The following is a 13,877-nucleotide window of genomic DNA, read 5'->3' on the forward strand; positions in this document are numbered from 1 at the left end:
ATTTTTAGGTTCATATAACTCTGAAGACAAGAAACATACTCTGGAGATTAGATTTTTTGCTTCTTTTCCCTTTAGAAAACCACACTGAGTTAACCCCGCTGTGATTAAAAATAGTTGTCTAAGCTCACGGAGAGCTGCTGTCTTTGTGACAGAAGACACTGGCCAGCATCATAAACTGGCATTTCCCATTTCCTGCACAGTTTTGACAGCAGCTTTAAGCCTTTTCAAACACAGTCCTTTGCTACAGTAGTTCTAATTCTGCTGCCACTATCAGAAACACGCCAATTCAGCTACTTCTCAAACATTTATTGCCACCAGTTCGAAATGCTAACCGCCATATTGTTTTCCAAGAATGCTTTGTGAGGGGCCGTCAGCCAATGGCAGGCTGTTCCATCATTATGTCATGCTGTGTCAAACTGCACACCTTAAGCATGGAGACGGCCTGTATAGAGCATAATGGAGAGCTCTGTGCTGCTGTTATTTTAATATACAGTTTATGGGCAAAAAGTCTATAAAGTATTTGTTTTTAGGGAGTAAGTGAGGTGGTAGGAAAGTTAAAGGGATATTTCAGTATTTTTGAAGTTGGTTTGATGGCAGTAAAATTACCTCAAGAGATTTGAATGAGTGCTGCCCATACAAACAGGATAAAGTTAAACAAGCGGTGCTATTAAGTGCCACAGAAGGGTCTGGCTGTGCTGCTTAATTTAGAAAATTTTAGGTAATATTGTACGCTCTTTGCACTAGTTCATGTGGACATTTCTGCAACATTTTTCCACTCTTAACCCATTTTTGCTACTTTAATTTTTTTTTCACCACTTCTTGCCCATTTTGCCACTCTTTAGCCCCTTTTGCCACTTCTTGCCCCTTCCAACCCATTTTCACTACTCTGCCTGGCTATTGTTTGCTACATTTTTGCCACTTTTAAACCATTCTTGATACTTTGCCATTCTTTAACCCCTCTTTAACCACTTTTCCTGCATGTTTGATCCCCTTTGTGCCACTTTTATCCATTTTTGCCACTGTTTAACCCCTTTTATTACTTTTTTGCACCATTTTTGCCTTTTTTTGTCATGTTTGTTTGTGGTTTCCCACTTTTTTAAAATCCAATAATACAGTGCTTATAAAAAGTATTCACCCCCAAAGGTCTTAGGTCAGTGACTTTGAGTCGTTCTACTGTTTCAGCTTTTAATGAGTTTTCTCAAATCCTCTCCGTCTTTTTGTCTTAGTTTATAATCATCAAACCATCATGTTTTTTCACCTTCAGTACAAGAAAATCCCAAAGATCAAGTGAAGTTTCTCCTTCCCATCACTCTTTCTCTCCTGCTGCCTTGCTCGACCTCTGTGAACATTTAAAGGGGCAGTGTCCTTTTTTCTTTAAAATATGTGTTTTTCCTCTACAGTCATCAAATAAGCATCAAAGTATGTACTGTCTCATCTGCTCTTAACTCATTCTTAATACATTACTGTTCAAAATTATGTTTAATAGTTGAACACTTACGTGTAATCAGACTAATATAACACGGTACACTGATGAAATAAAGACACTCAAGCTTCAGCTGTTTCTGGGGCTTTCTGGGAGTATCCCATGCTGCCTGTGGCATGCCAGAAACAATCTGAAAGTTTTGGTCCCGCTGAAGTCCCCCGTGATACACTCAGCCAAAATTCTCAATTTTCATGCAGTGAGTTTCTCTTCCACATCAGACGGAGCCACAGATGAGCCCGCCTGGCATCCTCACATGGTGAAAGACGAGCCGTTTTCACTGGTTCCATCCACAGAGTGGCGTGTGGACACGTAAACCTCTGAGGTGGTCCTGGAGAAGCGTTGTGGTGCGACGTGCCTCTTCCCCAGACACCACACGCCCCCGGACAATCCTCCTGAAGTGGTTTCTGAATTCCGCCCCAATGAAGGCGTACAGGACCGGGTTCAGGCAGCAGTGCAGGTAGGCAATAGTTTGCGTCACTGTCTTGGCTGTGAGTAAGGCATCTGAGTCTTCACATGTCATTTCTCCAAACATGGTGATGGTGTCATAGAGCAGTGTGGCGTTGTAGGGAAGGTGGCAGATGACGAACACCGCCACTACCACCAGCACCACCCGCACCGCCTTGTGCCGCTGGAAGTTCTTGGCTTTGAGCAGGGTGATGATGACGGCGGTGTAGCAGAAGACCATGATGAGCAGTGGCAGGAAGAAGCCCACAGCCAGCTGGGTGCTGGGGATCGCCACCCTTGTTGTCCTGGCTATAGTGGCGTCCGTTAACTTGAACTCACAGACATAATGAGAGGGCTCAAAGTCCGGAACCCAGTCCATCTCCTCAGTGATAAAGAAGCTCTCGCTGGGAGATGCATCATACCGGTTGTAAAAGTAGAAGGAAGGGACGGACAACAGTAAAGCAAAGACCCAGACGATGGTGCAGATGAGGCGACTGTACTGCAGAGAGCGCAGTCTGAAGCTGCGGCGGGCCTGGACGATGGCGATGTAGCGGTCAGTGCTGATGCAGGCGAGCAGCAGCATGCCGCTGTAGAGGTTGACGCTGTAGGAGCCGCGCAGTAGCTTGCAGGCGACCGGCCCCATGGACCACGCCGTCAGCTCGTTGTAGACGATGAGAGGCAGTAACACCACAAACACCAGGTCTGCAATGGCCACGTTGAGCAGGTAAACGTCAGTCATGGACTTTGTCCTCTTGTAGAAGGCGTAGGTGACGATCACCAGACTGTTCCCCACGAAGCCCAGGATGCAGATGATGGAGTGGACATAAGGAATCACAAGCTCAACGCTTTGGTTCTTCAGGTGATTACATGGTTCTTCTCTCAGATAATCTGTGTAATTGTAGTCATAATATGATTGGTTGGAATAATCTCCATAGTCGGTGACCTCCATCATCATGTGCAGCTGCAAACAAAGACAGAACAGAGGAAAAGCATTTAACTGGGATCAACAGTGAGGAGGCAGTCATTCAGCTCTTTGTAGCTTATTTATTTTGTCAGAGGTTAAATATTAAAAATATAAAGACACAGCACATCATTGTATTTGTCAAAAAACAAGACAAAGATCAAGGTAGAAAGGCATCTCTATCTATCTATATACAGGCAGCTGATTAGTTTCTTGTGACACCTGGACCTGGTTTATACTGTATTAAGTCTATGCTATAGCTTAGCCAACATGAGCAATACATACTTATTAGGAGTGTTTGTTTTACTCTGAAAACTCAGCAGTGTGGTTTTAGTGCCAGTACCTTCACCATGACTCCTGCTCATTAGTGCACAGGAAACCATGATTACTGAAAGTGGCTGTATTCTGCTGGCGTTGGAGCTTATAAATACTGCAGGAGTTCACTACACCACTTCATTGCAAAGCCGAAAAGAGAGGGAGGGTACAGCTGCTGAATGATGCAGGGGACATTTTGCACTTGTTCGACTGCTGAGGGAGAAATGGATGGGATTATGCACATGTGATTCCTTTGTATGTCAGTGAATAGATTTGACTTGTATTGTCATGTCATCTGCAGCCATTTATCTCACAGCAGAGCACACACAGTATGCATAAAGACTTTACTCAGAGCTACTCAGCCAACCGATCATAGCTATGAGGCACTTTGGCAAAGTAGCAAAGATGTGAGTACGGTAAAAAATTTGAATAGAATAAAAAAGTCTAAAGATCAAGACAAAATGATGAAAAACATTTTCAGAGTTGACTATTCCTCCTCATTTCAACTTGGATCTTGACAAACTTTGTTCAGCTTTTTTAATTAGCAATTTAACTTTTTTCTTGGCTTTTTTTCCTGTACAATTTTTTCAGCCAATAATTTTATGTTGCAGTTTGTTTAAAGACCCTGTAAAGTGAAATCCATAGTTTGTGGCCTAACACTCTACATATGTTGGAATCTGGTTGCTGCAAATGTGAAAACACTGAGATCTACATGAGACTGAATTCTGGTTTAGACTGTTAGAAAGTTTTTCACCTGTTTCCTGGCTCGGTTTCATGTGGGCGGGGCCAATATGCCCCGCCCCTCTAACACTACAATCTAAAATCACAGAGCAGTTCATCTCAGTCCGGTCTGTTGTTAGCTGATGTCACTGCCTTTACTGAACGTTAACAGTCAGTTAAATGCTGTTTTTTTGTTCATTGTGAGGCAGTGTTACTTTAGCAGCTATTTTTAATTTTAATCTTAGTTTTAGTCTTTAAATGAAATGCATTCTAGTTTCAGTCACATTTTAGTCATTTCTATCTTTTTTAGTTTTAGTCTAGTTTCAGTCCATAAAAAGTCCTCACATTTTAGTCTTTACTTTTGGTCCAAACATTTATTCTCTTGCCTAAATCTGTTAGTGTGTTCTCTGCATTCTGCTAAACCTGGGGTCCCTGCTTTCAGGCAGAATAGATACAGATGAATTGTTTTTGACAGATTTACCCACAGTGGAGAAACATTACAGATTTTGAATGTCCGACGAAAACTACATTACATTTTAGTCTAAACTCGTGTACTCTCTGATGCCAATACCTGCATTTAAAGCAGTATTGGACGTATTTCCAATATTGGTATCGGTATGGGAACAACCCTAGTTTTAGTCGACAAAATTAACATTGTTCTGAGGTAAATTTGCCAAATCAATCAGCCACAGTGGTCTATGGATCATTTAGAGTACCATAACAGAGATTTGAGACAGAAAATTGATTTTGTCTCTTCTTCTATAAGGTTAAAAAAAAGGTCAAGAGGCAGGATAATGGCATGAGAGCTTTCTTCCATTCAGATTGTAGCATTTTTTTGGGCGGGCGTGGCTTCAGCTCATTCGTGTGTCTCCCACCAAGGTGGTTACAGTTAACGAAAACTAACTAAATAACTACAACTAAAATTCAAAAGTCATTTTGGTTAACTGAAACAAACATGCTAAAGAGCGTTACAATACCTTCTGATGGGAAAAACAATCTGCATGAAGTCGATGAGTAAAAGTGAAATCAGTCCTTAGCTTCAAGCTGGAAACCAACCAGAGGAATAGTTCTCACAGCGTGTTGACTCACACTAGACTATAAACTGAAACGATCCTGAAGGAAATCTGATCAGGGGCGGAGCTAGGGCTTGCCAACATTAGGGGCCTAGCCCAAGAGGGTCCGGGGCATTCTCCCCGAGAGATTTTTCCTGCTTTACAGACACTATTTTAATTGATTTTAAGACATTTGTATTCATTGAATAGACATGTTTTATTTGGGAGAACTTAATCTACGTATTAGAAACAGTGTTTATGGTGTTAACGTGTTAAGTATGTATCTGTAACCTAATTACATGGTTGGGGGGGTTTCCGGAGGCAAATGGCATAACAGAATTTAAAACCTGGCCTCATCTACAGGTACTATGTGATCAATTCCTTTCAGACTCACTCAGTTTTCTGCTCTCTCTTCCTTCTCTAATCTTTTTTCATTCTCTCCTTTTCTCTCTCTGCTCCACTCTTTTACTCATGGATGGAAGTTTGCTCCACTGAAAGAAGACGATATAAAAACAGTGAGCTTTTGGAGTTATGACCATGATATTACCATTAAAAGAGTAAGTTGTACATGTATCTTAGTCACATCAGCTCTTGGCACCTCTGCTGTCTTTCCTGTGACAAAGCTCTGTTATCTGATCAACAGTTCTGCCTCTTGTCTTCACTTGAGTAGCGACTTCACTTCCTCTTTTTTACATTTTCTTTCGATTCATGTGTTATGGTTCCTTAAATCTGAATGCAGCCTCAGCATTTTCTGTAATGATTCTCCTCTCTTGGCTCTCCACACATTTCCTTCCCCTTTTTCCTGACTTCTGTTGTTTCTCTCCCTCCTCTTCATCAGCTCTCCTCTACTGTAGTCTTCTACTTCAGCTGTGAGGGGTTTTACTGTTCTTTCTTCATCTTTTCTTTACAACTGTCCTTCACTCAGCACCTTTATTTTTATTTTTATCTTCCCGTTAACTAGAAACCACTAAAAAGCAAACCACACCAGCCAGGCATGTAGGGTTTTCTTCAGACTTGTGTGGGGTGTCCTTACCCAGAAATCTTTGAGCTTTAAAAGATTTATTTCCTAGGGGAGACTGGGGACGGTTGCAACAAGCCTTATTTCTCCAATCAGAATCGTGCTAGAGTGATGACACTCAGACTGCACATGCTCAGTTAGACCCTCTGAAGAGAGAGGCCATATTGAGCATCTAGTCCTGCTCAAGACAAAGTTTATTTGTGGATATGAAAGTAGCTTTTTTAATGAGCTGTATTTTTGTCATACTTTCCTGATCTTTTGTATGAATTAATCCAAACTGACCTACAGTAGTTTGAGTCATTGTTTTGTTGACTATTCAGTGACATGGTTTTGTCATGATTGATACCATGGGGACCATTGCTACTGCTGCAACTGTCCCCATGTTAGTTAGGCTAGTCATATCAAAACAGACCACACAACAGTATTTTTGAAGATTTTTAGTTCAAAAAAGGCACTGTTAATATATTTCACTGCTCATAATGAACAGAGCAGGCAATCGTATTATAAGACAACGAGAAACTAATGCTAATGATAAACAAAATAATTCCCCAAATAACTTTTTGAGCAAAAATGAGCAATTATTTTTGTATCTGTTGTGCTGTGGGACAAACTAGCCAGCAGAATTGTTGGGAAGAGGTGAGTGGTGATCTCTGATTTTGTAATTATTTGTGCGCCTTAAAATCAAAGTTCATATTCACTGGAGTTTGAAAACAATTTGAATTTTGTTCACTCAAAACATGTTTAATAAATGTTTTTTGTATTCTTTTTGTCCCACACTGAAATATTGAGTTTTTATAGCTTTAGTAACATCTGCACATTGACTCAAGGTAGGCCTTTGTTTTACACAAAATAAAACGTATTAAATTTGTGACCTGCACACCACACTATGAAATAATAACGTATAATTATGTATAACATTACGACACATGAAGCAAAAACTCGGAACTATTTCTTGAGTAAACCACTGGGCGGAGTGACAACAGTGCAGCAGCCATGTCTGGAGTGTAGTTCCGGCTTTGCATTTAACTTTTAAACATCTCCGTCTCGTAACGTTCCATGATTATTTCATAGTGTGATGAATGTGCAGGTCACAACTAGTCCACGAGAGCGTTTTGGAGTTGTTGGATTGTGTATTTGATGAGTTTGATGAGGGAAAGCCGGAATACCGTCTGCTTACATTGAGTTGGGACAGCAGGTCCGAACTCGGCAGCACCGATCTAAAAACAGCTTGCACCGACAACTGAAGGTAACGAACCTGTTACTAAGACTATAGGAATTATGGCAATGGACGAATTTGCCAAAATGTTGAAGCATCCCTTTAAATATAATCTGCTTAGCTTATGTTATCATTATGTATCATGTTTCTTGTTTTAATGAAATAATAAGAATCCTCTGTACATAGAAAATTGTTCTCAGGAAGTGAAACTAGAATGGGAAAGTTCATGAATGAAGTTAAATGTAAATAGGTCATAAAACGGGAAGCATCCTGGAAGCCAGACGGGCGGAGGAGGACAGCTGGTGCTCGTACCGAGAACACTCTAAAGACAATTATATGATTTTTCTTAGTAATGAAGCTATACAAGTTGTTGTGCAAAAGCCCCTTTGCTGAACCCTGTTGCTATGTGAAGACACCCACTTTCACTGGGTGTGCACTATCAAAGAACTGTATATAAGCTGATGTTTTCTACCTCATTCTTTAATGAGAGGAAATTGCATCTTATGATTGTAAACTACTCATTCCTTGCAATTAAAAAAGCTTAAAGATAACTCTACTCTTCTGTCATCCTTCCACGCTGGCACCACCAGTCAGAGGTGGATAAGAGAGAATTTTTCTGATATTACTCATCTTTAACCCTTTACCTACTGAGCCGGCGCCAGCACTGTGTTTTATATGTCCAGAGTATTATTACCGTAACTCTGTCAAAGTTTGTCCGATCAAAAAAATTCCAATGGTGTTGGAAAGCTGAGAATTATGGGCATGCGCACATACATGGCTCATTACGGTACTAGCAACCACAAGATGTGGGCATTCATAGCAAAACACCAGAAGTATTGCGAGACCGCGACATGGATTCTCAACACTGTAACTCCTCTAAAGTTTGCTCAATCTGAAAAATTTCAATGCTGGCAGAGAGCTGAGAATCTGTGCTTTCAGGCAATATATGATGTGTGGTATATACGGTGTTTAACAAATTTATTAGACCACCCCATTCCTAACCAAAGTAAGGTTTATGCCACAGCTGCCCTAAATTAACAGCACTGGTAATTACCAAAATCATTTTTTATGTTTCTGCAATGGTTAATACACCAATATATAGAAGCTCTTTAACCCAAATGATATTTTTAATGCTAAAATATAATTATTATTGTTATCCATGAATTTTTAAATGTACTGATTTACAAAAAAACTGAATAAATAGTAAAGCACATTATTATTTCTTGGTTAATATGTCAAATTATAGTTATTTACTGCCATTCCTGAACAGAAAAATGAGTTTTAGTGGTTGAATGTTATGCTTGATTAATTTCTGACTTCTCAGAGAAGCCCAGTGAGCCGGCTCAAATTTGGGTGAATTCAGTTTCAAATCCCTCATTCCTTTTGTTTTTGTTTGTTTTTTTGTTTGTTTGTTTGTTTGTTTGTTTGTTTTCTGTTTGTTTTTTTGTTTTTTTTATTTAGTGATGCAAGACAATACAAACCAGAACAGAACAGAATAGTGAGAAACAAGATACAAACATTAAAAAAAAAAAAAAAAAAAGACAAAAGACAAAGAAGAACTGCGGATACTTGAAGCTGCTAAGACAACACTACACAGACCTGGGAGGAGACTAACAACAACATGTTGTGGCATTTAGAGTTGAGAGTGTTGAAGAGCTGTGTCCGTATGATTTCGATTTCATACGAAATCCTTCATTCCTGTTCAAACTGGTAAAACATGGAGAGCTGACTGAAAATGAAAGAGTCTGTATTAAAGCACTTTATGATGCTGGATGGTCTCTGAGACAAATATGACAGGTGGTCTAATACATTTGTTAAGCACTGTATATTACGGAAAACAGCAGCTTTGGCAGAAGACGAGTGAGAAAGGAGAGTGAAGGAAGAGAGTAAACGGAGAGCGAGAGAGAGAGTGGTGTTCTGTTTTCAAAAAATAGCGTTAGATAGTGGCATTTGTGTGTGTCTGTCATGTGCAATAACAATATGTTACTAGAGAATGTTGAGATTGCATTTTTCCACCTTTATTTGCACTAATTGTCACCTATGTATATAGTTATCTTTGCACTGTTTTGCACACCCAGAGTCCTAGACTCAAAAATGACTGGTGATTGTTCTAAACATGTACAGGTTCACATTTCAAATGTCAAATCAAAACTTCATGAGCAATAATAAAATTTCTTCTCATAAAAGCCATGAAAAACAAATCTGTTTTTGTGTTTTTCTTCTTTTAAACTGCTGACAATTCCATATAATGTGCAATAATCATTAACCAGATGTTGGAAAGTCTAGTTCAAATACTCCTGGGAAAAGGGACCAAAGCTCTCAGACTTAGGGCATTTCCTGACCATTTTACAGCCATAATAACAAAATATGTCCAAATTGCCATTTTCAGACTCAGTAGGTAAAGGGTTAAATGGTATGGGTAATAGCAGACACATGTAAGTTTAATATGTAAAGATTTGGTGTGCCTAGTCCAAATAGTCTCTGAGTAACTGAGAGTAATGTAAAAAATGTTGCAACTGTCCCCAGTCTCCCCTGTATTGTGGTGTGTTTTGCACTGTTTTGTTTGTTTATTTTTGAACTAAAAATGAAGTTGCTAAATTAACATTCTCAAGTTAACTGTTTCCACATTATTGGAGTCAGTAAGGTCAGACTAAAGTCTAAGTCTAAAATCCACATAATATTTTCTATGTATAAGATCCAAGATGAAGTAGAAACCAAATCCTGAGAGAGGTTCCTAACTGCCAGTATTTTAAAGAGTGGATAAGGTAGTGTTTTCTATCTATAAAGAATTGAAGAGATCATAAAATACTCCAGCCCATACTTCAGCAAAAACAGGGTTTCTTTTAGATCATCTTTTACTCAACATGATTTGTGTCTGAATCACGTAAAAGTGTGTGCACAAGAGTTTGTTGAAAATGACAAAAGAGGTATCTCTTTTTCCAAAACGAGTGAGACTCTGTTTATATTTAACATCTCTGCTGTGCTCAGTGCGGGTGTGACAGACTGATCCAGGGTCAGCAGCATCACTGAGCAGACTCACAGGATCTGATCTAAAACTTAAAGGAGTGTTGTCTGTAACGTGGAGGATGCATATTTATTTTCTCAGCTAAAGCTCAGTCATCCAACTGATTGATCAGAGGGAGGGGTCTGTGTTTTTAGCTTTAATCAGAGCAGAGAGTCCCTGACTTAAAACGGCACAGTAAAAAGCAGACACACGACACTAACGTGCAGTGAGCTCAGGCTGAATGAACGTGCTGTATGTTGGCTGTCTGCTAAATCTGACTTTAAAAACTTTACCTGTATTGAACTGAATATCCACTCTCCTCTTTTCTCTTTCCTTCAACTCCACGGCCTCGACGTCTACCAAAGATTGCATAGACAAGAGCACCCACTTCATCCCCAATTCAAGTACAATCAATAACTTAAAGGAGGAGCGAGTCGCTCTGAGACGAAATAGGATCAGGGCTTAAGCCCATGTAGCCACCCCCTAACTCCACCAATGCTTTGGACATCAGTATCAGGACTTAAAATCACGGCAGGGGTGACACATTGGGTCACAGGTTAATCTGACCACCACAGATGACAGCGGTCTGAAGGGGGCCCTCTGGGATTAATAGCCTACTGATTTTTTGGAGGTAATAACATTAGGGGAAGTACTCAGGATGACTAGGAGAAAGGTGCTCTTTTAAGCTGCGATATTTTTAACGTTTCTACAATAAACAACACTTAATAGCATGGACAAGCAACGTTTTCAGGTGTTTTTTTCTGATTGAGTAATCAGCTATAGCCTATTTAACATGCCATCATCTGAACAGATTACGTAGCCTATATTAATAATTTCCCTGTAGCCTAATACCGTTCAAACTCATAAACCCCCGCAAAGTGCTAGTATGTAGTCTGAACACATGTTTAGATTGTTTTTTGTAATTAAATACAAGAATGCACGACTATCAAGAGCTAACAAGGCTGTCACAAGTTAACACAGTGAGCACGTCTGTCTACTTTACTTACTAGTCTTGTTTAAACACATCCCTGAGACGGGATGTGCCCGTTCCAGGCTGTGTGCAAGTATAAACATCCCCAAATCCATCAGATTCATAAACAAAATCATCAGGACGACAAATATAAAACGAAAAGTTTTTCTCTTTTTTCCTATGGTTATCCTTTGTGAATTCTGTGATTTCTAGTTTGATCTTGTATTAGGTTTTGAGTTTATTAGGAGTTTTCTTTAGCCCTCGTGTTTCTTGTGTAGTATTTTCCTGTTTCTATTATTTAGTTACTTCTTGTGTTTTATGTTTTATCACTCCTTGTATTTCATGTCTAGTTATTCTCTGTGCTTCATGTTTAGGTTATTCCCTGTGTTTTATGTTTAGTTACTCCTTGTATTTTATGTCCAGTTATTCCTTGTTTCATGTCTAGTTTTACTCCTCATGTTTCATGTTTAGTAATTCCCTGCTTCATGTTAGTTTTACATTCCCTGTGTTTCATGTTTGGTTAATTCCTGTGTCTCATGTTTTAGTTTTACTCCCTGTGTTTGAGTTTCACTCCTTGGTTCATTGTATCCTCCTGTGGTTTCAGTGTTTCTGTAGTTTAGCTTCTTGTGTTCAGTTTTCAGTCCTTGTGTGCTTCTTGTGTTAGGCCCCATGTTTCCTGTTTTATCTTGTAGTTGCCTTCCCTTGTGTGTGATTCCAAGTTTTGCTTTCTGCCTGAGTTTCCCTCCACTTTGATTATCCTTCACCAGTTTCACCTGTGTCTGATTGTCCACACCTGTCTGCCATTGTTAATCACTCCCTGTGTATATAAGCTCTGTGTCTCCCTGTGTCTGTGTTGGTTTATTGCAAATGTCTTCCTTGTGTCAGTTACTCCTCGTGCTTCCTTGTGCTTCTTTTGGATTTTGTTTTGTTGATTTTGATTCCAGTGTTTTAGTTTCAAGTAAGTTTGTTTGTTTAATTAAATCAGTCATTTCAGTTATCTGCATTTGGGTCCTCCCTTTTGAGTTTTTTGCCTGAAATCCGTGACATTTACAGATCTGTTCACTCTGGGACCTAGTTTCAAAAAGTAGCATTCCAGAATGTTGTTTCCGTGTGGATGATACGCTGATATGACAAAATACTTTTGCGTATACTCCTGAATTCCTCTTCATGTGGACGGGGCTTTAGTCCCACTGAAGTTTCCTGTACTCCAATGGGCCACATATCTCACTTTTTTAATGCTGTGAGTTTCTCTTCCACATCAGACGCAGCCACCTGAACATGAACCCGCCTGGCGTCCTCACATGGTGAAAGACGAGCCGTTTTCACTGGTTCCATCCACTGAGCAGCGTGTGGACAAGTAAACCTCTGAGGTGGTCCTGGAGAAGCATTGAGAGGCGATGTACCTCTTCCCCAGACACCACACACCCCGGACGATCCTCCTGAAGTGGTTTCTGAATTCCGCCCCAATGAAGGCGTACAGGACCGGGTTCAGGCAGCAGTGCAGGTAGGCAATGGTTTGCGTCACTGTCTTGGCTGTGAGTAAGGCATCTGAGTCTTCACATGTCATTTCTCCAAACATGGTGATGGTGTCATAGAGCAGTGTGACGTTGTAGGGAAGATGGCAGATGACGAACACCGCCACCACCACCAGCACCACCCGCACAGCCTTGTGCCGCTGGAAGTTCTTGGCTTTGAGCAGGGTGATGATGATGGCGGTGTAGCAGAAGACCATGATGAGCAGTGGCAGGAAGAAGCCCACAGCCAGCTGGGTGCTGGGGATCGCCAGCCTTGCTATCTTGGCTATAGCGGTGTCCGTGAACTTGAACTCGCAGACATAATGAGAGGGCTCAAAGTCAAGGGTCCCCTCCTCAGTGATAAGGATGCTCTCTGTGTGGGACGCATCATACCAGTTGTAAAAGTAGAAGGAAGGGACGGACAGCAGTAAGGCAAAGACCCAGACGATGGTGCAGATGAGGCAACTGTACTGAAGAGAGCGCAGTCTGAAGCTGCGGCGAGCCTGGACGATGGCAATGTAATGGTCAGTGCTGATGCAGGCGAGCAGCAGCATGCCGCTGTATAGATTAATGCTGTAGGAGCCGTGCAGTAGCTTGCAGGCGACCGGCCCCATAGACCACGCCGTCAGCTCGTTGTAGACGATAAGAGGCAGTAATACCACAAAGACCAGGTCTGCAATGGCCATGTTGAGCAGGTAGACGTCAGTCATGGACTTTGTCCTCTTGTAGAAGGCGTAGGTGACGATCACCAGACTGTTCCCCATGAAGCCCAGGATGCAGATGATGGAGTGGATCACGAGCTCAACATTGTGGTTCCTCTGGTGATTACACGGTGTTTCTATTTCATATAAATAATCTGTTTCATTGAAGTCATGATCTGATCGGTGGGTGACCTCAATCATCATGTGCAGCTGCAAACAAGAGACAGAACAGAGACAGAGCATTGAACTGACTCTTTGGATCAGTGAAATCAATCTCAGACACCTGTTATCATTAGTTTGCGAGGTGAGCCCAATTAAAGGAAAACTACTTAAGAAGGACGTTCCACATTATTAAGCAGGCCACAGGTTTCAAGCAACATAAAAACATATTATGAAGACTTAAGCGCGATCATTGTACTGTTAAGACATTTGTGGCTGATTCAGAGCGCAGATGGGTCCGTGCAGATAAAGGCATAGTG

General features: G+C 40.8%; 1 protein-coding gene and 1 pseudogene across 1 annotated transcript; both read right to left on the minus strand.

Annotated features, from left to right (window-relative positions):
* Positions 1-1,049: 1,049 nt before the first annotated feature.
* LOC121521391 lies at positions 1,050-5,006 on the minus strand (annotated as a pseudogene).
* A 7,474-nt stretch (positions 5,007-12,480) lies between these two features.
* Positions 12,481-13,602, minus strand: LOC121521392 (C-C chemokine receptor type 6-like). The gene has a single exon (XM_041805343.1). The coding sequence runs from the start codon at positions 13,600-13,602 to the stop codon at positions 12,481-12,483; it is 1,122 nt and encodes a 373-aa protein (XP_041661277.1).
* Positions 13,603-13,877: the final 275 nt, after the last annotated feature.

The sequence above is a fragment of the Cheilinus undulatus genome, linkage group 14 (genome assembly GCF_018320785.1).
Source record: "Cheilinus undulatus linkage group 14, ASM1832078v1, whole genome shotgun sequence".
In the NCBI taxonomy this organism is placed as follows: domain Eukaryota; kingdom Metazoa; phylum Chordata; class Actinopteri; order Labriformes; family Labridae; genus Cheilinus; species Cheilinus undulatus.

Excerpts from the sequence above, each read along its gene's own strand:
- LOC121521392 (XM_041805343.1), bottom strand. The coding sequence starts at position 13,602 with ATGATGATTGAGGTCACCCACCGATCAGATCATGACTTCAATGAAACA.